We start from the raw sequence: 26,586 nt of genomic DNA, 5'->3' as shown, positions 1-26,586 counted from the left end.
TGTCCTTCAAATTTTTAGGAAACCCACCCATAGCCACCACAATAAATTGACTGACTATATCAACATACATATATCTATATAAACATTAAAAAAATTTAAAGAAACAATTAAAAAAGTAACTTATAGTTGTGCCTCAAAATGCACAAATAGCTACAAACAAAACAACATACAATGTAACACCATGATTACCTTCATAATTATAAAATTAAAAACCCTTAACATGCACTAGTTAACCTTCTAATGATGCGCCCATAGGGTAAAAAGCACCTGCTAATTCTAAACACAGTAAGAAGTGTTGCATCTTAATTGACACCTGGCATTTTGAAGCATATAAGCTATCGTGGGAAGGTTCGATTCAGTGTGAATGTTGAGTTTAGAACCAGTGAAGGATCTGGAATCTGACTCACAAAACTAAGTTATGTGAAGAAATCTCGGTTGCTTATATGTGCTTAGAGATCGTATTTAAACACCGTAGTGCACTCAATTGTGCACCTGATGAGACAATAAGAATTATTCTTCACCTAGATTTCACTATCTTTTTACATTAGGCAGTCTAGGTGTCTCTGATTTTGAGTTAATTTTGAGCATCTTTGTCGCCGACTTTTTTGTGATGTCTTCAGAAAAACGCCACATGGCATATCATTGTAAATTTGAAAGTTCATTCAATGTATTACTTTTAGTAGCTAAAATGTTTTAATTTCGGATCCCAAGTAAACAACCTTTCCACGACCCTTCCACGGCTCAGCCGGCGTACGCAGAATGGTAGATTAAATCTAAATATTCACTGTCCAACCTTTCTAACTTTTCTTTAAGTTGTTGTTGGTTAAGTGCATTACTTAAAATGTAGTTTACAGAGCTTACAAATTCCAATTCATTACATTTTCCCACTTTAAAAGTGTGTTGCAAAGGTCGTCTTAGTGGATGACATAATGAAAGAAAAGCGGAGCACTTAAAACTTCATTCATTTTCACAACAAGCCCCCTTTGTTCTCAACCATACTCCTATCACCATTAGTGATCACGCTTTTTAATCTATTGTAGATTACAAATGCAATTTTATGTTTCCCATTTTTTCTGTTAGAATAAAAATTAAAATTAAGTTAATTGTCCGAGATGCTTCACTTTGTACAAGTTTTTTTTATATAATTAGAACATATTGAGTAGGAAATACTCGTACACTATTGTTTATCTCCTCTGTCACTTTTTCAACAATAGCAGCATATGTCAATATGTGTGCTCCTACAGGTCCAGCAAAAGTATGGGTTTTGAATATATATTTCACGGTAAATCAACCATATACTATCTCCTATAGTGACTCTTTACTACTTTCTGCTATTATGCAAGCAATACAGCCCAATACGGTAATAATACGTGAAAACCACCCAATCTTACAATAATATTTTATAAGTCTAATGATTGTCTACAGCCACCAACCCTTTCCATTTCTTTTAGAATAAGTGATTGTTTGAAATTTACACTTCTTATACTCATAATTTTTTTATATTAAAATTCTATGATTAAATCGGACAGTAGGAACTAGAATAGAACCAAAAAACAGAACAAGGATTGTGGAATTGGAATCGACGGAAACTGAAACTGAATGGAAAGGGAAGGTCGGAAACAAATGAAAACCTACATTATATCATTGAGTCATGTCGTTGTGTTATTATGAAAATATCTAATCGAGAAATTTTATTTTAGTGTGTAAAATTAACCATCAATAATTTTAAATATTAGTGTCTTCATACCTTCATCAACAAACTGTGAAAAAGTAAGTGTTTTATGAACTATAGAAACAAAATTTTTCATGTCAAGCGCCATTGTTGAACTTATTACATCAAGCGAAAATGGAGGCGTTTTATAATAAACACTGTAAAATATGACAGTACGGTAATACCGGTGAATTTATAAGTACACTATCTTTATGGTGCACTAAAATAATAATGTACCATTTTTGAATTTGCGAAGGAGAGTTGGTTTCACTTTTGCCAACGTTTTAAGTACTTAGTTTCTGACTCTTAAGGTCTACATGGTTAACATAGGCTATTTACTATATTTTTTTAGCCAACCAATGGGACTAAACAACTTCATTTGTACTGGAGTATTTATAAACCTTCCATGTTTGTCATGTAACTCTCCCAGAAAAGGGGAGACTTTAATAAGTGGCATACATTTGTTATAGACTATTCAATTGTTATAGAACTATTGATATATTATGCAAATTCAATATCAGGCTAGGCCTATATGTTAATCATACAAAACAAGAATTATAAACATTACAATTTTTTATAATATAAATTTAACAATAACATTACAAAATTATAATTTCAGTTATGGCATAGACCTACATATCAGAAATACATTTCAGATTTTCATGTTGCGTGGATAGCAGTGAGCGACCGCTTTTGTGAAGGCAGTAGCCAAACCCACATGTATATCTACAAATTTGTGACATAATTTCCTCATACATTGTCATTTTCAAATCATTAAAAAATAAGTTACTTCTTGCTGTTTATTGTTTACATGACAAATGGGTGTAACTAATAAGTAGAATTCATATGTTTTGCTAAATCAATTGTAATATCTTGAATTATTTATTCGGATAAACACAAACAAACCATTCAATCAAAACAACCGAATAAAGAGCCTAGACAGAACACCTGAACTTATAATATTCAAAAAGCTCACTGGTTTAACCTTCAATAGGCTATAATATATATACATTATACATTATGAAGGCTGCAGTGTAAGTGGCCACCATGATGATTGAATCTTCGATATATCTTATTATCCAACAATAAAAATCTAAAGTGATGAACAGATTACGCCTACATCCTAGGTATTTTATATTATGGTTTTTTCAGCTCTGTGTATCTAAAAATAATAATTTAACTCTAGAACTGCGTGTTAAATTTACTTTAATTAATTTGATTTAATCACAAAGTTTGCGTGTGTACTAGAGAGTGAAGATGGCAGATTGCACAGAAAAACTATGAAAACGGCAGAAAATCAGGAATTGGAACACTGCAGTTTACATGTGGTTTATGCAGGTAAGAGGCCAAGGCCAAACCATACGTGGTCCTTTGATTTGCGAAAAAGCATTGGAAATGAACAACAAAATAGGAGGTAGTAACAATTTTAAAGCTTCTACTGGTTGGCTGAAGCGATTTAAATCTAGGCATGGGATTAGAGAGATAGACATTCAGGGGGGAAAACTGTCAGCTGACACTGATGCTGCTGAAAAGTTGAAAGTGTTCGCTTGTAGACGAGGGATATAAGGACAGTAACGTCTACAATGGAGACGAAACTGGGTTATATTGGAAGAAAATGCTAACCAAATACCTTGTATCTAAAAAAGAAATGGCAGCGCCTAGATTTAAAGCCAGCAAGTCCTGCATAACAGCTATGGTATGTGGAAACAACATGGGCGCACATAGGCTACCTTTGCTGCTCATTGGAAAATCTGTGAATCCACGATGCTTTAAAGGAATAAAATAACTTCCTGTCATCTATACAAACCAAAAAACTCGTGGATGGATACTAAAATATTTATTGAGTGGTATGACAGTGTATCCATCCCATAGGTACACATCACATGAAAACTGGGGATACTGGAAATGTGCTATTGGTAACGCCCCGACTCATCCCTCAAACCTTTCACTTAAGAGAGAAGACGGAAAGTTTAAGGTGATTTTTTGCCACCAAATGTTACCTCAATCCTTCAACCCATGGACCAGGGAGTGATTGAGACCTTCAAGCGTTACTACAGAAAAGCATTGCTTCTTAGTGTACTAATTGACCAAGAAGGAAATAAAACAATCCTTGGAACCTACAAAGATATTAACTTACAGGATGCTGTTTACATGGCTGCAGAAGCGTGGGCTAATGTCAAAGAGACTGCCCTAAAAAAAGCCTGGAACAAGCTTTGCCTAACATTTGACTATGAAACTAGACCTACACCTGAAAAACCAAGAAATTAAACCTTTTTTCAGAAGTGGTTGAGCTGTTGAAAGAGTCTTCAGGATTTAAAGAATGTGACCAAAAAACATTAATGAGTGGCTAGAGTGTGATGCGGATAATCCTGGCTATCAACTGTTGACAGATGATGACATCAGCGCAGGTACAAGATCCTAAAGATGACATTGATGAAGACGATGATCAAGATGATGACATCTCGGTTGTTGTCTTTAAAACGCCTACAAGACTTAGCGGCAAAAAAACTAATGTCAAAGCTTAAGCAAACAAACATGTCCAGCTTTTTCTTTTAGGTTAACTTTGTACTGTTTTATCATATGTATCTAATTTTGGGTTTATTTTGTACTGTTTCTATTTTATCTTATTTTAAGTAAATTTTTTACTGTTTCTACGATATCTAAGTCACTGAGCCAAAATTGTATTTACTGTATGTGCAATCCCTACTTTATTTGTTACCTTCACATAATTTTTGTATACTTTCTTATGATATTAAAAGTTGCTATTGTTTGTTCTATTTTAAATTGTGTTTCTTTTTGCTGTCCCACCCATTCCCAATACCCTCAAAAAAAACTAGACGTTTTATACAGCAATTTTCGATGATCTGAAAAATCAATCATCCGAAAACCCGTTGCCACAATTGTTTCGGATAATCTACGCTCTACTGTAGATTAATGGTTGAAGGATAATATTTTTTACTCCATTGACAAATTTTTGGCGTCTTATATCAGTACATTAAGTCTTTAACGTCTGAGTTTTAGTTATGTGATTGTCACATTTTAATAGGTATTATATGTCTTTGTTGTTATTGTAAATTTGATGTTAGTATTAATATTAATCTGAAATCAAATTTTTGTCTTTTCTGTTATTTCTGAATCTCATTTTATTGTTAATTTGTGATTATATTGTCTGATAAAAAATATATAATTGTAACTGGTAGTAAGTATGAACAACAAAATTATAAGCCTATGGCTTTGTCAATAACACTGGTTGTGTTTAAAGACAATCAAAGATTCTTGATTCTTTCTTGAGGCATAAGCTGCATATTTATTACCATATTTTTGAATTGTCTGAGTGTGACCAAGTGGTGTCACAAGTTTAAAAACTTTGGGAATGATAATCAGAGGAGTGGGACCTTCAATTGTTACTGAAATGCTGGAAATGTAGATTATTTGCCCTGGGTTTTCACGTGTAGTCTATATCTTCCAATCTGTTCTGTAAAACAAAATCTATTCATCGTTTTTTGAGGTAAAATATTTTCATGGCCGGGAATATAGCAGGGGTAGACTTTAATAAGCGGCCTACACTCGTTATTCGATTGCTATTATCGAATGGTTCGATTGTTTTTATCCGAAGGATAATTCGATATTACAATTGATTTAACCTATCATGATTACAACTCATTATTATAGTAATTTTAATGTAAACAATAAACAACAAGAAGTAACTAATATTCTGAGACTTTGAAAATGGCGATGAATATGAGGAAAATGTGTAAGATATTTCTCACAAGTGACGAGATTTGTTTACGTAGCTTCAACTTGTGTGTTTGGCTCCTGGTAAAACATGCGAAGAATTCTTGCCTTCATTTCACACAAAAGCGGTTATTTATTGATATCAAACTGGACAAGTTATAAATATTGTAGGGTTTCTTTGATATTTAAGTCCAGGCGATAGTTGGTTTTGTAATATTATTGTATAATTTGTGTATTATAATTGTTAATGTACGAGATTCTTCTTGTTATAGTAATTTATTATAACTCTTGTTTGAATGTATGAACTGTTTGATAATAGCAATCGGATAACGAGTGTAGGCCTCTTATTAAAGTCTCTTCTATAGCAATTCACTACTATCCTTGAAACAATATAGAATGCTACTTTAGTCCAATATTTTACTGATCTTTTATTTAAGTATGCATGTCACCCATTGTTTATTATACAGGGTGATTCATGAAGTTCACCCCCCACTTCTACAGCACATTGTACTAGTAAAAATAATGAAAAAATGTTATATAAACATAGGTCCGAAAACGCTTCGTTAGCGAGTTACAGCTAGCGAAAGATTTCGCCTGAATTCCTGGGTAAAGAGTAAAATAAAGCCATACTGAACTTTTGGAAAGGTTAATTAAGTAAGAAATATCGTGGATTCTTATGTATTTTTACCTGATAAAGCTAATAAAATAGGTTTCAGAACTGTACCTGTAGTAGTTTTTGAGGTATTCAGGGTTAAATGCAAAAAATTGGGGCACGAAACAATGTTTTTTTAAGTTTGATGTACAATAACTTTGTTAAATTGGTAATAAATACATAAAATCAACAAACATTAATTGTAGAGAATTTAATTCTGAGAAAATTGATATAATCAAAGTCTAAAATAAAACAGAAATAAGTACCAAAAAATCGATTTTATTCAGTATAATACATTACTAGCTGTAAAGAAATACCGTACGGTATTTAGTTAAAATAAAACAAAAACAAAATGTTTGTTCCTTAATGATGAGATAAATTGAGAAAACAAGATTAACTGTTAAATAAATTTGTTTGTAAATAAAAATATCATGTTTTATTACGTTGTATTTTTTTTTTTTTATAATTTTTTTTTAATTTTTAATAAAAATTTACATCAAATGTTCGAAAATAAATGAAGCAAACATTTTCCCATTATTGTTTACTAATCATCGAAATGCAGTTTTTTGTTTTATTAATTTCTAAGTTGGTAACGCACGAATAACAGCTGATCAACAATGGTATTCTGTACTGTTACGTTAGAACTGTGTATTAGTGGTGTTTTGCAAGCTACAGCAGGAGATCGGGTTCTGTGAATCGTGTTATTAAATGCAATTTTTCTGTGAGTTATAATTCGATTGTTTATTCAGCGAAAAAATGCCTTACTTATTGACATCAGAGGAATACGCTGATATGGTTTTTATTTTGGGTTACTGTAATGGTAATGCTAGAGCTGCTGTAGAAGAATATGAACTACGTTACCCTAATAGGAGGATTCCAGATACCAAAACAATTTCAGGAACTTTTCGTACTCTTCGGGAAACAGGATCACTACCAAGTACTAGAACCAATTATGAACGAGCTGTCCAACTTGTTGATGATATTGTTATTAATGCTGTTCATCGCAGTCCAGGTGTAAGTACACGACGTATTTCTAGGCGGATAGGAGTTTCGCAGTCAACGGTGTGGAGGTCACTTAATCGAAACAAATGTTATCCGTTTCATAAACAAAAGGTTCAACATCTACAGCTAGGGGATGGTCCGCTTCGCTTGGAGTTTTGCAACTTTTTGAATATTAATAATCAACTCTACAAGCGTATTTTGTTTACGGATGAGGCACAATTCACTCGGGATGGTGTCAATAACTTGCACAATGAACACTCATGGGCAGAAGAAAATCCACATGAGGTAGTGGAACAGAACTTTCAACACCGATTTAGCGTCAATGTCTGGTGTGGCCTTTTGCACAATCGGCTGATTGGACCTTTCATATTACCTGGACGCCTAAATGCTGAGTTCTATTTGTATTTCCTTCAAGAAGAGTTGCCGCAGCTGTTAGAGAATGTTCCTTTACATCTCAGACAAAATTTGTACTTCCAGCATGACGGAGCACCTCCCCACTTTTCACGTGCTGTTTCTGCTTACTTAAATCATCAATTTCCTGGACTCTGGATTGGTCGTGGAGGGCCTCACCCTTGGCCACCAAGATCACCAGATCTATCTCCATTGGATTATTGCATCTGGGGATGGATGAAAGACATTGTATACAAGACAAAAGTGAATTCTCGTGATGAATTAATTGCCCGTATTATGGATTCGGCTGTGCAGAAACAGGGAAGTCCTGAAAAATTAAGAAACGCAACAAAAGCAATACACAAACGTGCTGCAAAATGTATTGATAATGATGGCCTCATTTTCGAACATCTATTATAAAAAGGTGCGTACGGTTGGCCCAACCTGATTAATTTTGCTTAAAACTAGTAATGTATTATACTGAATAAAATCGATTTTTTGGTACTTATTTCTGTTTTATTTTAGACTTTGATTATATCAATTTTCTCAGAATTAAATTATCTACAATTAATGTTTGTTGATTTTATGTATTTATTACCAATTTAACAAAGTTATTGTACATCAAACTTAAAAAAACATTGTTTCGTGCCCCAATTTTTTGCATTTAACCCTGAATACCTCAAAAACTACTACAGGTACAGTTCTGAAACCTATTTTATTAGCTTTATCAGGTAAAAATACATAAGAATCCACGATATTTCTTACTTAATTAACCTTTCCAAAAGTTCAGTATGGCTTTATTTTACTCTTTACCCAGGAATTCAGGCGAAATCTTTCGCTAGCTGTAACTCGCTAACGAAGCGTTTTCGGACCTATGTTTATATAACATTTTTTTATTATTTTTACTAGTACAATGTGCTGTAGAAGTGGGGGGAGAACTTCATGAATCACCCTGTAGTTAAGAATAACATCAAGTTTTGTGACAATTTTTCCTGATCATCTTTTTACTTCTGAGGTTATTGGCTTTTTCCATCAGAGGACAATATAGAAGCGTCTGATTTTTCTTTCATAATTCATTAGGTATGCTATTTTTTTTTTTTATCATGCGGTTCCAACAGGATATCATGATTTCATCACCAGAGGAGGTACTTGCGGTTCATCCTTATTGTTAATGTATGTTCCTAATGTGTGTAGAAATGCTTTATAGCTTATGGTGGTAATAAACACTTTCCTTTCTGCCTCAGATAATGGCAGCCATTATTCATTTAGTAGTGAATTTTCACCTTATGTTTGGATAAACGATGTTCTGCATAACAATTGGTCTCAGAAGCCAAAAGCCTAAAAAAGTTTGCAGTAAAAAATGGTGAAAAATTAAGCAAGTGCTGAGGAATCGAGGGGTTATCATATGTTTCGGTCCTACTTGTTGCATTGGAGGAGGTGGGAAAATATCGCCGCTTTTTACATCAAACCTCAACTCCTCCTTATCCTCATTGGACAATGACGAATGTTCTTCAGAAGACAAATTTGGATAAAGTTCCATTTCACTCTCAAAGATCGGTCCAAATTTTTTCAATAGCTTCTACGTCAAGTGATAACATTAGGTTTATTTTTTGTTTTAAGTGGAGTAGAGGAAACAGGTTCCTTTATACCTTGCCCCTACCTTTTCCTCTTAAGTTTACCATACATTTGTTTTTTTTGATTTATCGGACACGTCAGTTGTTGCCGCAGTATCTGAAGAGGGTAAATAATCCTTATCTACATCAGAATCATCCACTGGCTCACTGTATGGTTTTTCTTGCAGACCTAACCTATACATGAGTAGCAGGGCTAGGCCTATGAATAATACTACAGGTGTGCCAGGCTGTTCCGGAACGACGGTTCCAGACTCCGAACTAATTCCGTGAGATAGTTCCAGTTCCATGCATTCCGTTCCGACAGTGCTTGTCTACTTATTTAAGTTTCTGGCCGATTTTGTTCCTGCTGTACAATGTAATACTACGTTCCAATGTTTGAACTTTAAACACAAAGTCTATTTACTCAAGTTGTTTTCGTGCATCATAGATACACAGTTCCATAAAAATTTAACTTTGTGAATGCTTATATTCGTAAATATCAGTTTATTTCTAAATCTACTCATCTACCTGTCATTATAGGTGTTCAAAGTAAACTAAACAATTTTATTCAAACAACAATAAACACAATGAGAAATATTTCTGAAATGGATTGAAATTGACATATTTTAAAATAATTATATAAATTACAATGAATGAAATTAAAACATGATTATATATTTAGAAGGCTACCTTAAAATAGTAGAATAAATAGTGTAAAAAAAACTTCCATTATTTAAATACTAAAACTTTACTACTCAATTACTACTGTTGTTCCCAAATTAAAAACGTTAGTTTAAAATTAAAGAAATATTTTTATTGTTAGAGAGAGCCCTAAACTATAGCTGTGCGAAAATACAATTTGGTGAAGTTTATTCGTTAAGGCCACTAAAGGTTATTATGAATTATTAGTTGTTAACGTATAAATTAATAATGATTTGAATAAATATCAATAACAATAATTAAGTACAGGTTGCCGCAAGAAATTATTGTGGTTGCCTGGAATTCAGAGCGGAACTGGAACATTTACCAGCCTAGTCGTTCTGCTTAACACAGCCGGAATGCCCGGAACCATTTTGGCACGTTTAGTAAACCGTTCCGGCAGAACATGGCGTTCCGAAGAAGTGAACTGTTCCAGGTCCAGTCCGATTCTGGAACGTTCCAATAGAACTGTTCCAGTTCTTTTGGCACATCTCTAAATAATACCACTTCTTGATCACTTGTCTGTACAACACTAGGAGGTGGGGTTTTTCTACATCACAATCTTGCTCTAACATGGATTCACTTTGTGAGTGTTCAACTAAAGTAATACTGCCATCTTGTAACAGTTTTCTAATTTTACTTTCATCCATTTTTAACAACTCTCCACAAGATTCAAGGGACCAAACTGTAAGAGCCCGTTCCAGGCTTCGCAGCACCCGAAGGAACTTCTTTATATTTTCATGCAGTTTTATCGTAATCTTTAATATTTTTTTTCCATTTACTGTATATACTAAATCCCTGATGTCAATAATACTACATTTCGAGATCTGCAATCTGATCTCTTCTTCAGGTAAATAACTAACCTAACACATAATTACAAACTAGTTTAAAATAAACAAATCATACCAGAGCGTTGTGACACGCCTATTCAGGAATCACAACCACCAAGTTGTCTAAATCATGCACTTAATAAAAAACTAGTTTTTTATTAAGTGCATATTTTAGAGTTAGTGAAGTTGACACACAACGCTTAAGAAGATATCAGATTGCAGATCCCGAAACGTAGTGTTACTGATTTTTTGTTTCACTGAACGATGGCAAATGTCCGAAAATCCTGTTTCCTTCACTGGAATATGATTGATCTTTTTATTTTATATATTTATTAAATAAATTTAAATTTCAAACCTTTTGTAGTATAAATATTGGATAACCAAACCTTAATTGTCATAACTTTAATAATATAGCAAAAATGGAGTTCCTAGCGCATTTTAAGAAGAAACAATAAAATTGGTTTTTTTGTCAATCGTTTTACATGTCTGGTTCTTGGTTCTTTTTACAAGCCTCCTTCCTCTCTAGCTACCTCTGGATTAAATGCCTAACTGGATTATAATTTGGCCAGATAAAACAATGTGCTCCGAAACGCATTATAACAGTTTCCCAAATGCTAAATTATATTACATTATTTCAGTTTTTGGGTGTACAGGAAATGCTTTACAAATAAAAATATGTATTCAACAACAAGTTCCTTTGTAGGAAAAATTTACTAATTTCAAATATCAACAAACAAAAAGAATTTATTCAAGATTTTACTGGAGTAAGACAAAATTATTCATGTTCCAATAGGTCCATTGTCTGTGTGGTAATTTGAAACATCGCTGTTGTTCATTTCTGGCCAATCATGATAGGTTAAAACATTGTCTTATTTTATACAGTGGCCGATTTAAAGGATGGCAATGTTTTGAAACTAGAGGCTGTTCATAGCATTGGTCGGTTGAGTGGAAGGCTACTATTAGTATACTACACACAACTACTATTACTATTATTACTATTATTGTGTTTTACTATTAGTAGTATAAACACAATTTTTGTTTATATTAGTATATAAACAAAAATTGTGTTTGCAGTACAGCCAAAAAAACGGGCCAAAGGTGTCATAATCAAGACCCGTTTAGGATTTAGGTAAAGCAGGACAATGGTAAAAAATTGAATTAATGAAAATTTAGTAGATGCAATGAGAATTTAGATTATCACAACTTTAGATTTACGATTTTAAATGTAGACATAAATTGAAATTGTCTATTCCACTTAAAACTGTTATGAATTTCCATTGAGTGAATAAATTACAATATATTTTGTTGTTTCAGGGGTTTTGCAGAGGTCTTGCAATTCAATTAATTCAAACTGGAAAACATGGAGGCCATGGATACTGGAGATGCAGAGAACCTGAGTTTAAATTTTGGGGATGATGTAGGTGATGAACTGAAGCTGGAAGATGTTGAATACGATACAAGAAGTGAAGTTACTTCTTCTTCTAGTGGCTCAGAATCTTCTCAGCCAAGCATTAGTTCCGTGAGTTCTGGTTCATCCTTGGATCACAAGGGGAGAGGGGCCCGACACAAGCGCAGCCGCACTAGAGAAAAGAAAAGTCCAACGCCTGAACTAAAAAGACCCAAGTCACGAGAGAAGGCTTCAAAATCATATGATTATTTCACAAAGATTAACTACTTATTTAGAGATGCTCGTTTCTTTGTTATAAAAAGTAATAATGCTGAAAACATAGCATTGTCGAAAGCTAAGGGAGTTTGGTCAACACTTCCCCAAAACGAGTCAAAATTAAATACAGCATTCAAAGAATCAAGAAATGTTGTGTTGGTATTTTCTGTTAAGGAGAGTGGCAAGTTTGCAGGTTTCGCAAGGCTATACTCTGAGTCAAGAAGAGATGTTGGTCCAATATCTTGGGTGTTACCCCCAGGTCTGTCTGCTAAAGCTCTGGGTGGTGTCTTCAAAGTAGACTGGATTTGCAGAAAAGAATTACCTTTCACTTCTACTATGCATTTGTATAATCCGTGGAATGAAGGAAAACCAGTTAAGATAGGCAGAGATGGTCAAGAAATAGAACCTAGGGTGGGAGAAGAACTGTGCAGACTGTTCCCAGAAGACGAAGGCATCGAACTGACTCCGATATTACGCAAGTCTAAAGAAGCTGCGAAACACATTCGACCTCGCAGTTCTCGATACAGAAGAGATGGTTATAGCAGACCAAGCCCTCGCTTTTCTCCACGTGCCCCACCGTTTCCCAGCTGGAGAGGAAGAGGAAGTTCCTTCAGTCGAGGCCCTCGAGGAAAGTATTTTACTTCCGGTCGAAGTCGTCTGAGCAGTAGTGGTGGAGTGTACAAGCCCACATCATCGACCCGCCATAGAGAACGACTGTCCCTGTGGTTCGGGAGCTCCAGAGAAGACAGAGGACGGCCGTTCAATGCGGCAGCAGCAGCTGAGGCCTACGTCGCCGATTATATGAGGAGTCTGCACCATCAGCTGCCACCCATGCCCTATGCCCCGCCCCCAGGGGTATTTACCTCATCCAGTTATGACGGTATCCCTCCCCCACCCCGCTACTATGATGGGCTGCCTCTTCCCCCTGAGTATCCACCTCCACCGAGAAGCAACGGCTACTCTGATAAGAGGTCATACGATCGCTCGGTCGATGAGTTTCTGTGGAGGACCAGTGAGCGCTCCAGGGATCGGGACCGAGAACATCACCGCTACCGAGAACGACGGTGAAGAAGACTGACAGTGTTTTAGACATCCATACTATAAATCCACATGTTTTATACATGACTCAACAGATTGTGTAAATGTGTTTTCTTCATTCCATAGAATTAATTACAAAATCAATTCTGGTGCAGTATTACTGTTATGTTGAACATTGTTTTCAAATCTAATAGCCAAATAGAAGTAGTAGCAAGTACATTAGGTCTACATGTCATACGTGTATGTTTCAAAGGACATTATTTTCTTTCAAGTATGTTCAAAGAGAAAATATATGTTTGATTCACAAGTTTGGAAGGACTTTATTCAATTGTAAAATCTGGTGTATTCTACGTTTTGTGCCTCTATGGACTGTTGTCTGTGTCATGAGTGCAGGACTTAGATGTAAAGTGTAAATTCCTCCATCGTACAAACTTTATTATTTTATTTATGCTGCAAGCTTTTGCTTCAGTGATGATCTCGTATTCGTAACAAATGAACTGTGATATTTGTTGTATATAATATTATTTATATTTATAACCATAATGTTAGCCACAAATACCATACTCGGGCCGTGTTGCTCTTATAGACTGATTTGGTAATAGTGCAAATATATTTTTACAGTAATAACTACGGGTACAGAATAACTTTGAAAATCATTTTAGTGATGAGTGATCTCTGTGGGACAGATCTCAGAACGTTTTATATTTTATCAACCAAGTGATCTTGTACTTTGTAGAATGTTTATACATTTTATATTTTTTACAGGTTGTATTAAAAATGCTCAAGGGATTTCCTTTATTCGTGAAAGGGATTTGGGGGGGAAAAAACTGTTAAATTGATTTTTTAATAAAATTTGTTTTCCAAAATTTCGGACTGATAATTTAGATTCTATTAGAATCACATATGTTTCGTGCAGAATTTGTATAATTGGCCACCTGAAGATGTTGGAAAATCTTTTGACTTTTGTGTATGTGTATATTTTAAATCGATAGAACATTATTACATTAGTTGAATGTAGTATGTTGTAATAATGTTTCCTCAAGTTGTATTTTTGTATTAACTACTGCATTTACAGATTTAACTTGAGCTTGAAAACAGAATCTATTAAAGTAAAGAATTTCTAGCATTATTATAATATATAAAGTGAACAAAAATTTGCACATCGTCCATTCAAAATAAGTTAATTTCCATCTTTTCAATTTAAAAAAACAGTCTGTATTAAAATACACATATTAACAATGAAATAAAAATTCACTTCCCTATAAAAAGTTGCATGCAGAACATTTCATTAAGTAATTGAAACTATAAAAACAGATCTGATTAAACCAAGATTTTGAGTAGTTTCAAAATTATTGTCTCTATAATAGTTCAAACTGTTAAACAAACAAAAATTACCGAAGTTTCCAAATATTAGGGTAAAATTTTTAAAGTTTACACACACTTTGTTTAGCATGTTTTTACGCCTTTGTGTATAAACTTATTCGAAGGTTGAAGAATTAGATGTGAGTATAACAAAAAAAGTATGAATATTGTTTGGTGATCTGATACATTTATCAGATCGTCTACAATTTTAGTTCTGTTCACATTCAAAGTGCTATGTGGAGAGTTCTGTAAGGAAAAATCATTAATACTGAATATAAGAAATTCTTCTTTGTAATTTTGAAGATGGTGATAAGTGCCAGATCCAATGTTATGAAATCTATGGAAATTATGTCATTATGGGGGTAAATCAGTTTTATTGTAATGAAATACTTTATCTAGAATGTTCATTTTTCCCCAGTTCATATTTTTGAAGTTACAGCACAGTATAAAGAATGAAGAAAAATGTTATTAAATTTTCAAATAACAATTAGGAATGGTAATTTTTATCAGGTAAATTAATATACTTTTTGTTTGGTTCATCATCATCATCATCATCATCATCATACTTTATTGTCACAATGAACGCAAAGAAATACAGCAATAGCTGTAAAACCTGGTGACATTGTCATAGTATACAATTAAACAGTTTTACAAAAATTATCAGTGAATATTCAACTTAAAATACATCATCATCCTTATAAAGAAAAATATATACATATTCTAGAGTAAATTTTTGACCTATACAAAAACACATCTAAACCATAATACATTTTTTTCTAGTAGGTAATCAACAAGACTGTCTTTGAATGTGTTGGTGTTTATTTTACTCTTTAGGTCAGAAGGTAGTTTGTTAAAAAATTTATCCCCATGTACATTGGTATTTCCTCCAATAACTTTAGTCTGTGTCTTGGGTATTGTAAATATCTCTTAAATCTTGTGCTATACCCATGAATAACATTGTTACTTACCAATTTTGGTAGTTAGATTGATTAAGCATGAAACAAAATAAAATGTTAGAGAAATAGAGTTAGAATCTTTATGACTGGTTACAGCAGGCCTTGTTTTATTCTATTAATATTTATTATTTTATCTACGACTGTTTTGTTTGTAAAAACAGACTATGAAGATCTCAGTTGTGCATTAACCCTGGTGCAACTGTTATTCCTGTCATGCACAAACTGCCAGGTAGTATTCTATAAATTTACAAGCATTTGAGAAAAGCTGTTGTACACAAACTGTAAGAGTGATTTTAAAAATTGTAAGTTTTACATTGTTTGGCAATATAGTGAAGAATAGAACACATATGCTATAATTTTTTAAATATAAATTTAGAAAAAAAGTATGTTGTGTAGTAAAAACTTTAAATGTTTTAAGTTTGGACCAATTTTTGGTTTATCAAATATTTTTAAAGAGTTTTCAATTATAAAAATTTCATAAAGTAATAAAAGAAATTCTAAAATGAAATATAGTGTAGTAACCCACCTAAAAAAGTAATTTATTTCAAAATACTAAGTTTAGAAAACATTTTATAGGTAAATAAATATTCAATTAGATTTCTTTTGTAATTTTACTGAGAATAGATTGTAGATTATATTTTATATGTTGTAAACAATTTTGTTTTTAACTAGGCAGACAAGAATTTCTATATAAAACTTGTTTTCACAGTTTCATATTTGTTATGTTTTGTTACATATATTATTTTCAAGATTTATTATTGCTATATATCCTAAGATATCTAAAAAAATCTGAATAACATTTTCATACAATACGTGTTGAGATATAAAATAGTATATATGGTGTTATAATAAATATATGCTAACTAAAACCAGAGCGACTGTCGGCATCGTTACTGCCTGACCAACTGACAATGAAAGATGTAGAACAAACACTGCAGTAATTTTAAACACTAAACTCAAATACTTCAAGTAAAAAAATTACAGATGTCTTTAATGCGACAAAAAATGTAAACCATATTCCTACAAAACCGTTATCTCTTAGCAGCAGCCATACTAAAATGTTATATGTTTTTACTTCAGAGAAAACTAATAAAATTGTATTCCACAAAATCGTTAACATAGTAATAATATATTATTTTAATGCTTATTTGCATGTAAACAAAAAAATGTCGCCAAATGTGCAACATTACAAAACCACCATTTTAGATGAAATAGGTCAAAATTAACACGTGGAAATCACTCTCTTTTTCTGGAGGAGAGAAATAGCGTGATAGCAACTTGTTCACACTTGCCTTTATAACATTTTTATTTTACATCAGTGAAAAATGTTCTAGAACAAAATGCCCCTACGATTTTGAACAACAGTGTTTGACAATAAATCTTTTAACAATCATATTACATTCTCTCTATACAAAATGTGTACTTATGTTTCATGATCCAACAGAGTTGTCCCAAATTGGGCTTCTGGTTGTCAAACCTGCTCTATTAGGAGGGACAAGGGTCCCAACTGAGGAGGGGGAGAGAAAATATCTCACTCTTTACAATAATACAAAAAATTCCAGGCTACAAAACATTCATCAATTAAAAAATATCTTCTGTTCATGCTTTTATTTTTGTTGCAATTTATAGTTCTTAGATTATAGGGTAGTGCTTAAAATATTTTTAAGTCTGAGACATTTAAGTTTTTCCAAAAAAATTGTTACATTACCACTGTACTGTACAATTTTAAATTAAAAAATTCAGGTTGAAAAAGTAGATAGTTTTAAATACTCAGTAATAATTACATTAAATATAGAATAATTGGAATTGTATCAAACAGACTGAATCTAACCAACAGATGGCTGTCATAGAATAATGTTGTCAAAGTCCCTGTCACACAAAACAAAAATATTCCCAGTTTTGTTTTATTGATCTGAAACTTGGAAAGTAAATAAGAAAGAGGGAAAATAACAGTCTTTGAGAATAAATTACTACAGAAAATATGTGGAATATGAGCAATAGAGAAGAAAGCACAACAGTGAGATAGGAACCTACTAGATTAGTGACATAAAGATCAGAAGAAACAGGTGGACTAGGCACATTCTCAGAAGAGGAAAGTGATGTCGACTAAAACAGATAATGAGAAGAATCCCTGGAGGAAGGCGACCCCAAGAAAGGCCAAGATGGAGATGTTGGAGCCAAGTAAAAATCTGATAAGGATGTAATTGGATCTACAGAGGAAGATGTAGAATCTTGGTCAAGATGAAGGAAATGTGTTGATGCAGCTAAAATATCAATTCCAATATACTTATTCCCTTGGGAGTAAGTATTTACTTAGTTTAATAAGTACCAGCTAAGCAGATAAATAACAGATTAAAATATTTATAAAAATTATTTTTAAATAATTCACTTATAAAAAACTATCACACTGACTTATATGACACACCAAACATTTCTTATTTATTTAATGACCGTCTGATAACAGCTGATGCATAGTTATCTCTGTACTAGACTGTGTTATTATAATAGATGCTTGGTATTGTAAAATAAATTGTTTTCTAGAGGGTTTCTATATTGCATAAGCTGTTATTTAAGATGGGAGAATGTGTAGTGTTAAATATTCCAGGAGGTGATCAGATTGGACCATAGGCTTTTTTGTACTGAAAATCAAAGCTTGTTTAATTGGCTCTTGTATCATTTCAAATCACATGTCTAATCAGTGTTTGTGATTCTTAAAAGTCAAATCACTTCCATTATATGTCACACTAAATGTGGGACTAGTACAAATTCTTCCAAAATGACACAACAATTTTCAAGATACAAAAAATTATAGACATATGTTAAAACCTCATTTGTTATGATCAGATGATGAAGGAAAGGTATTTATGAAGAGATAGACTAGTTGTAAGTCTATCAATTCGTTTTAGCCATGATGGTTAAGTAGTTGAGTTTAGTCTTATACAGTGGCTAGGATGGTACTTGAAGAGTGTGCGAGTACAATGTACTCAGTTAAAGATTGTGCGGCAGAATGTTGCATTCGCACACTTCGGATGGGAGTACCGTCCTATCCAGTGTACTCGACTACTAAAGGTATTGTTACCACTCTCATGAAATGTCTCATGACAGTCAATAAGAGGATTGCACGAGAGTAGAAAACATGCATTTAATCCGTTATTTATTATACATTTATGACAAATGAGACATTAACATTTTTGTCTTTTCATATGCTATCTGTAGTCATTTTTTCTCTTCCAATCACTTTTAATGAAAATTTTCATTTATATTTTAAATATACCACCATTTAGAATGTATTAACATAGATTTTTTTCAACAGATAGTACCATTCTAATAAGGTACGCAAACATGCAAAATTACAATTCTTAATGGAAACCATTTTTGAGTTATGATTTTTTAATTGAAAATATAAACAGATGCTAAACAAAGTGTTAGACTATGGTGTTAAAGGAACGTTTTTATCCATATTCTAAAATAATTCCCAATTTTTCTGTCACAGCTTGCTAATTGATAGTTAGGAATCTATCGACTATGGTGATACGGTTAGATGGCCATATTGATGTAGTACAATATCAAGTACTAGCATGCTTGCTGCAGATTTTCCTGTTGCGATTATAACCATAGGACAATTATGTTTGTGTCGACTGGTTCCTAAAAACTATTATTGTTATTTGGATAAATCTCCATTTCGCACCCTAACTTCCAACTGAACCATGATCATAATCTTGTATGTTCAAGGATGGATATTATCAAGCATCATTACATTTATCATTTGTAAGCAATTATTTTTAATTCAGATTTTTAGCATTTATATCCATTAGTTATGAAGAGTTCACGTGAGTAATTTCGTGGTTTTCCTTCAGTCCTCATGATTGGTAACGAAAACGTGAAAAAACCTGACATGAGATTAAGTTAGGATGTGTGCGCGACACCATTGCTAATTTTTATATTTTAATACTAAACGTAATGAAAATTGTATTGTAAAACATACATTGATCTCTCACACAAATTTGAATGGTTAAGCTGTGAAAATTGAACGCTCGTGCTTTTAGGTGTAGGCCACTAGTGTTTTGCTAAATTGATAATTGTTAAAATGTTAAATATGGAAATATATATTACTATTAGATATGAATTAACATAAAGATTTTTTAAACCAATCAAAACAATTAGCTGTTTGAACTTTTGATGTCTTCAAAGCTTCATTGTTATAAATACAGTACAGTTTGTTGTAAATGAGTTATTAAACATGAATTTTTAAATAATGAGTTTGGTACAGTTTTGAATCGCCTAATACAGTATTAATCTTAAATGGACTTGAACTCTTGGATTTGGCTATGCTGAAGGTTTAAGCATTTTTTTTGTTTGTAGACTTTTGAATAAGTCTCTCGGTACCTATTTGTAAAGAATATTACGTGGTTTTCTCTTCAGCTTAATTAAAGATGATTAGGCTGTTAGGTGAACTGATTCTGGCGCATTCTATGTAGAACTACATTTTTTTTAAAATAAGAAGTAAATTTAAAATATTAATGTATGCGTATTATTAAGTACAACATGAGGTTTCGAACACCAATAACTAATGTGGAACAAATACAAAACTCAGAAGAGGTTCAGAAATTATCAATACTTTTGTCATCTAACACTAACACACAACAGGTAAACTGTGTTTTATATTTGGAGCTTCAACTTTTGTGTTCCCAATAGTTGCATTGTGTTAATAGTAAGCACTTTGTGGTTATGAAACCATAACAAATTAAATAAACAACACTATTTAAATTAACTACTTGCAATTCTCTATTGAACTCATGAATTGTAATGTTATTTTCAGTTTTGTCAAGTGCCACCAAATACAGCAACAGTTTAACAAATTTGTATGGATTATTAAGATTTCGTTGTTGAATTTTATACATTACTTATGTTGCAATGCATTTCAAAATAAGTTTGCATTTTTAACCCGGGAGTGGTCGCGCCTATGTCGCACCTGAATCCGGTCGCTGTGGGTCTAGGTGACCCGCAAATTAAAACCTTGTTATATCTGAAAGCTCTATTACTTATTTAATTAATATTACATATATGTTAATTTTGGAGCTAGGTAATAGAATTTAACATGTTTCGGAAACATTTTTTATTTATTTACATGTTGTTTTAAAATTATGAAATGTATGTCACAAATCTTAGCAGTTTGTGTTGACTAATTTTTTAATCTCTGTATAAAAATCTAGTTACAAAATATTTAAATTTTAATGATTGCATTTATTGGTTTAAGATACAAAATACCTAAATAAAATTTAAAACACATACATTATTTCGAAATATTTTTAGTAAAATTCTCCTGTCAAATTTAATAAAATAAAAACTAAAACATAAGTAGAAAATTATTAAGTAAAATATTAAACCACTATGAAGTATTTAAACCTTACCTAATATTGCATATAATTAATTTTATAATAACTACATCTTAAAATAATCAAAACTTATCACTATTCTTAAAATATTATCTTGAGAAAAATGTTTGAAGTAAAACAAGTCAGGGACGCACTCTTCATTGATACCTGAAAATAAATTACATTTTTCAAAAAACTTAAAGTTTAAAGATTTTCTCTTTAACTTGTCATTATAATAAATTATATTACATGAGTAAACAATATGAGGTAATCCTAGGTAATGTCCTCTATACGCAAGAGGAATTTCATCATCCGACACAGGTCCATCATTTTCCGAATCTTCGTCACTCTGCTCTGTATCTGAATTTCTGCAGGCATCGTCCTCTCTTTCTTCTATTTCATCTACGTCACTTCCAACATCAGTTTCAGCTCCAGTTTCAACATCTTGCAGGGCCTGGAGAATTCTGTTTTCATCCAACACTACACGCTCTGCCGCTCGAAAGGGAGCACTTGTACTTGAGCCTTCAGCCATTTCACTTAGTTTTTGAACAATAACATAGAATAAAAAATTATATGCTATAAATATTAATAAAAACACCATAAACGCTAAAAAACACTGTTCATAATATAATTTGATCTAAGACACTTTGACAATGAAAACGGTCGCTGCGGGTCACGGTGACCCACACGTGTCTATCCCGGACACCAGTCTCACTTAAACTGAACAAAAACTGTCCTGAGTTATAGTGGGTGGGGAGGCAGGCAGGTATGCGAAAGGCCGGAAAAATTAATATTTTTGTATAGTCAGGACAGATGACAAAAGTCACGTGCGGGTCACTATGACCCACAGCGACCACTGCCGGGTTAAAATCAACTGTATAGTGGTGGAGATTCTGTGATGAAATTAGAGAGGATATTGAGATATTTTGCTGGTTCTCGCAATTGATTATGAAAGTATGTAAAAAAATCTTTGTGAATGTAAATGTAGGACTCACTCAGTTGGTATGCTAACTCCATTTTATGTTTTGAAACTTCTCAGTATAATGAAAATATAAATGTCATTGACAGTATCGTAAGTTTTCACGAATTTTCCATTCAGTTTGCGAATGTTTGAAATGATTTCTTAATGAGGAGGTTTGACCTATGGGTAAACTACTCTTTATATTTCAATCTTCAGCACCCAATATTTACGTCATTTAAGAGTCATAATAATTGTTCCAAACTGTTTTATAGCGAGCCCCTAAGAGGCAGATGAATATGTTTACAAAGTTTCATGTAAATCCTTTCTGCAGTTCTGGTATTTATTTTGTGATTTTTGAGTCAGTCGGTGGTATTTGGGTTTTATGTGTATAGATTATTGAAATATGAATCATCGACCCTAACACTACATAGGAAAAACCACAATTTAAAAAATGTAAAATATATAACGAGGTCTGTTCAATAAATATTGCGACATTTTGTTTTATTTCCGCGGATTACATATATTCCGTGTTTTAATTTTTGTGTATTATGTTGGTACACATGTCTGACATGTGCTAACAAGTTCGTCACTTCGAATGTTTAGTTATTTGTTGCCAGCTGATTTGCTTGCGCGTGTCGTGGCTCGTCTTCGATTTGTATCTATTCGAAAAATGGATCAAAGAATCTATCAAATTTTGTGTTCAACACGCAATTAAGTTCGCGGACGCATTCCGAATGTTGACTGCGACTTATGGAGGACCTACCTTGGACTGAAGCAACGTTTATTAGTGGTACAAAACGTTCTCAGAGAGACTAGAAGGTGTGAACGACGAACAGCGTGCCGGACGCCCGAGCACGTCAAGAAAAGACGAAAACATTGATGAAGTAAAGAAAATAGTATTGGCCAATCATCGAATCACCGTTAGAGGAGTTGCCGAGGACCTACACATATCGACTCGCTCGTGTCATTTCAATGGTTTGGGCATGAGACGGGTCGCCGCGAAATTCGTACCAAAATTGCTCGATTTCGACCAAAAAACAGCGTATTACGGATGAATTGCAATTTCGGATGAATGTGAAAGTTTTGCTTACAGTCTTTCGATTGCAGGGGTGTGATGTATCATGAGTTCATGCTACAGGGTAGAGCTGTTAATAAGAAATATTATTTGCAAGTCATGCGCAATCCGCCAGAAACGTTCGGATTTGTGGAAGAACAACGTTGGCTTTTGCACGACGATAACGTCCCTGCTTACACATCGTTATTTGTGTCCAAAACAAACACACCAATGATGCCGCAACTTCGAATTTTCCAGATCTTGTCCCTTGTGACTTTTTATAGTTCCCGAAACTGAAGAGGCCCATGAAAAGACAACGCTACGCTACGATTGATGTGATAAAGACGGCATCGAAGAAGGAGCTAAGGAAGATCACAACAAAATTTTGAAGCGCTTCGAAGATTAGAAGAAACGTTAGAACAAGTGCATAATTCTAATGGGGATTACTTTGTAGGAGACAAAATTTATATTGATGAATAAATAGACATTTTTAGAAATAAAGAACAAAAGTTGTGATATCTTTTGAAAATCCCTCTTGTAGCTCTTATATTATAGAAATACGAATCGACAGTGACACTGAAAGGAGAAACCCATCTTTTCAAATGCAAATTATTCTTTGAAATCAAAACACTAAGGTATAGAGGTACTAAAGAAACAATTGATTTAGGAACAAATAGTTTTTTGACAACCAAATCTCATTTTGCCTTGTCTTTTATGGAATTTGTTGTCATTGGGACAACCATCCATATATTTTTATTAAATGAGGTTATAAACTATATCCAAATTATCATGAGTGGTGTTTAATAGTTGCAGGCAACAGATTAGATTTGTTATGTAGAGCAGAACGATCTATTACTGTTAATTTTGTTTTGAGAGCCACACCTTGAGATATAGGCATGCAGATTTGATAATTAGACAAGCCTTTGGCATTTGTTGTTGATCTCTTGTATATTCAATCAAATTGGAATTTTGTTTACGGTTGGAATACGTGAAACGGACGAATCATTGTTCTTTGCTGTTAACTTGCCAAGTAAAATGTTTGCCTCCGATCGTATTTGGAAAGCTTGAGGATTAAAGTAGTTACAGCTTCTCTGGAAGAGATTGTACTTACCAGATCTTGAACAGTGTTAAAAAGCTGCTTTGAAACCTTACTAGCATTTGAATTTTGTTAATTTCTTTATTATAATATTATATATTATGTTGCTACATAAAAATTAATTTAAATAGTTTAATCGCTCTGTTCATGACGTGATTGAGCGATGGTTGCATATGTTCAGATATGTGGCTACTGACTTTTTCCATAATACTAGACTGGGACATGCAAGGTATAATGATTGATTAGCTGCAAAATAAGCCGAATAAACTTACTTGTTACTGTGGATTCCTGTTACTAATGAAGAAGCTAATTGTTTGAATGTCGGTACTGCGGGAGAAATGGTGGGCTAGAGCATTTAGAACAACCGGGGTTGCACTAAGGACGAATCCAAATAACTTCATTTCAAGCTTCAGTAGGCTCTTGTTTCCTTCAGAATCCCAGGTCAGTACAGTCGAAACTATAACTTGAATCTGAAGGAACAACGAAGAAATCCCAACTATCAAATACCCAGAATTGTTGATTTCGGGATATAGATGACCAAAAAGGTTACTGAGCTTGGTTATATTGTATTTCTAAACAGATTTTACTTATTTAGTTTTTAACTGTATATAAAACAGTTCCAAGGAAACAAAACTTGCTGTGCTATAAAATACACGGTGATATTAAATTCACAAATGCGTTCAATAGAAAATTGGATACACAACATTGAAGTAAACAGGTTAATTTACAGCCAATGGCACGGGAGGTTCTTGTCACAACATATACGTTTGTATAGCACTTTGTAGTTCTTTAGTGCAATAGCTAAACTTAATTGCTTAATTGAGATGTCTCATGATAAAATGTCAGTAAACAGATGCTATTAATTAATTGAAAGAGCCTATTGCAATCAACTGTTCTTCATAACCATTGTAAAATGACAGACCAACCATATATTTAAGTGCGCAATGTAGCTATGGTGGGGCGGGTTGATTCAATTTGAATTTTGTTTTTAGCTCCAGTTCACCTTCCTCTCAGTGCCGCGTCTTGAATCTGACGATGTCACTCCTGAATATCTGGAGTTTCATCTGAAGAGATCCTGAAAAGTCGGCGACGAAGAAGCTCAAAATCAACTCTTTTACATCGTTATGGCATTAGAGACACCTAGACTACAAAATATGGTGTAATCCAAGTGACGAGGTATTGTCTCTTCAGGTGCATTACGAGTTTTCGTAACACGGTGAAGTAACCGAGGTTTCTACACATAACATAGCTATGATGGGAATCAGGGTTATAATTACTGAACATTTGAGGAGAAGAATGCTGGATGAACTGCATGAAGCCTACAATGAAAATAGATGAGTTAGAAAGACGATATTGCTGGTGGTGAGGGATTGATACAGATTGAAAACTATCTTAATATCTTATAAGGTTTGCTGTTTAGTTTCAAATGCACAGAGTAAGACATCTGTTTACTCATTAACTATTGGATTGGAATTCATGTTTATTTGTCGTCCAATCCCCAAAAAGAACAAATAAAAACACCTATATCATCACTATGATATAATAATTTAGTAAATCACTTAGTTTGGTAAATAAGGGCTTAAAATAAATTAAAAATAATTTATTTCAAAATTAATGAGCGTAAGGTAAATTATAATGCAATGTGAAAACCCAAATGTGATATCACAGTTTTTTTATTTAATCCATAATTTTCAATATGATAGATTTAAGTACTAGTTATATAAATAAAATAGTAATTGTTTGTGAGCCGTTTGAAAAAAGGATTTTTTATAACTATCATATTGATAATTATGGATTAAATAAAAAACTGTGACATCATATTTGGGTTTGCTAGTGTGCGTGCGCGCGCGCGCGTGTATGTGTGATATGGCTCATGAAGTGATACGGTAGAATTGTATTTTTTTAATTTGTACAGTACAGCCACAGTCATTTCGCCCGCTACTCCATCGCCCTAGGTATTCCAATTGCTCAAAAATATATGTCTTATTACAATTTTCTTCACGAAACGCTATGTTAGCTTTATGCTACTGCGTATGATCATTTTCATCATGTCTTGAATTACTCACGCCTTCGCTTACTCAACAGCAAGTTTTATACTTAAAAAGAGGGCACAAATCAGTTCTCTATTATTCATGTTTCCATTTAGAATTACAATACAGATAGGTTTTATTAGACACAGAATTAAACTATAAGCATTCAGGCTTAGTACTGAACAATAATTGAATGTAAAGAACAAATCAAAATGACAATAAATGCAGGGTAATACAGTAAAGGGATGAGTAAAACTTTCCCTAATACGAGTATATCAGCATTGAACTTTACTTTCCAACCCCCATGTCAAGAGAATATGCAACGTAAACAGTGCGTTAACTCAATTCTATCCGGAAACAGTAAATAATTTGTTATCTTCAGAGATCTTGGTACTTAGTCAAACCCGTTGTGCCAGCGG

The 26,586-nt window shown here is 33.1% G+C and overlaps 1 protein-coding gene across 1 annotated transcript; it reads left to right on the top strand.

Annotated features, from left to right (window-relative positions):
• Positions 1-1,589: 1,589 nt before the first annotated feature.
• On the top strand, positions 1,590-13,640 carry LOC124353694 (YTH domain-containing protein 1). Its single transcript, XM_046803661.1, has 2 exons — positions 1,590-1,770; positions 11,947-13,640. The coding sequence occupies exon 2, from the start codon at positions 11,993-11,995 to the stop codon at positions 13,361-13,363; it is 1,371 nt and encodes a 456-aa protein (XP_046659617.1). The 5' UTR covers positions 1,590-1,770; positions 11,947-11,992; the 3' UTR covers positions 13,364-13,640.
• The last annotated feature ends 12,946 nt before the right edge of the window (positions 13,641-26,586 follow it).

The sequence above is a fragment of the Homalodisca vitripennis genome, chromosome 2 (assembly GCF_021130785.1).
Source record: "Homalodisca vitripennis isolate AUS2020 chromosome 2, UT_GWSS_2.1, whole genome shotgun sequence".
Lineage (NCBI taxonomy): Eukaryota > Metazoa > Arthropoda > Insecta > Hemiptera > Cicadellidae > Homalodisca > Homalodisca vitripennis.
The sequence above is the reverse complement of the archived record's forward strand: the minus strand, read 5'-3'. Positions and strand labels throughout refer to the sequence as shown.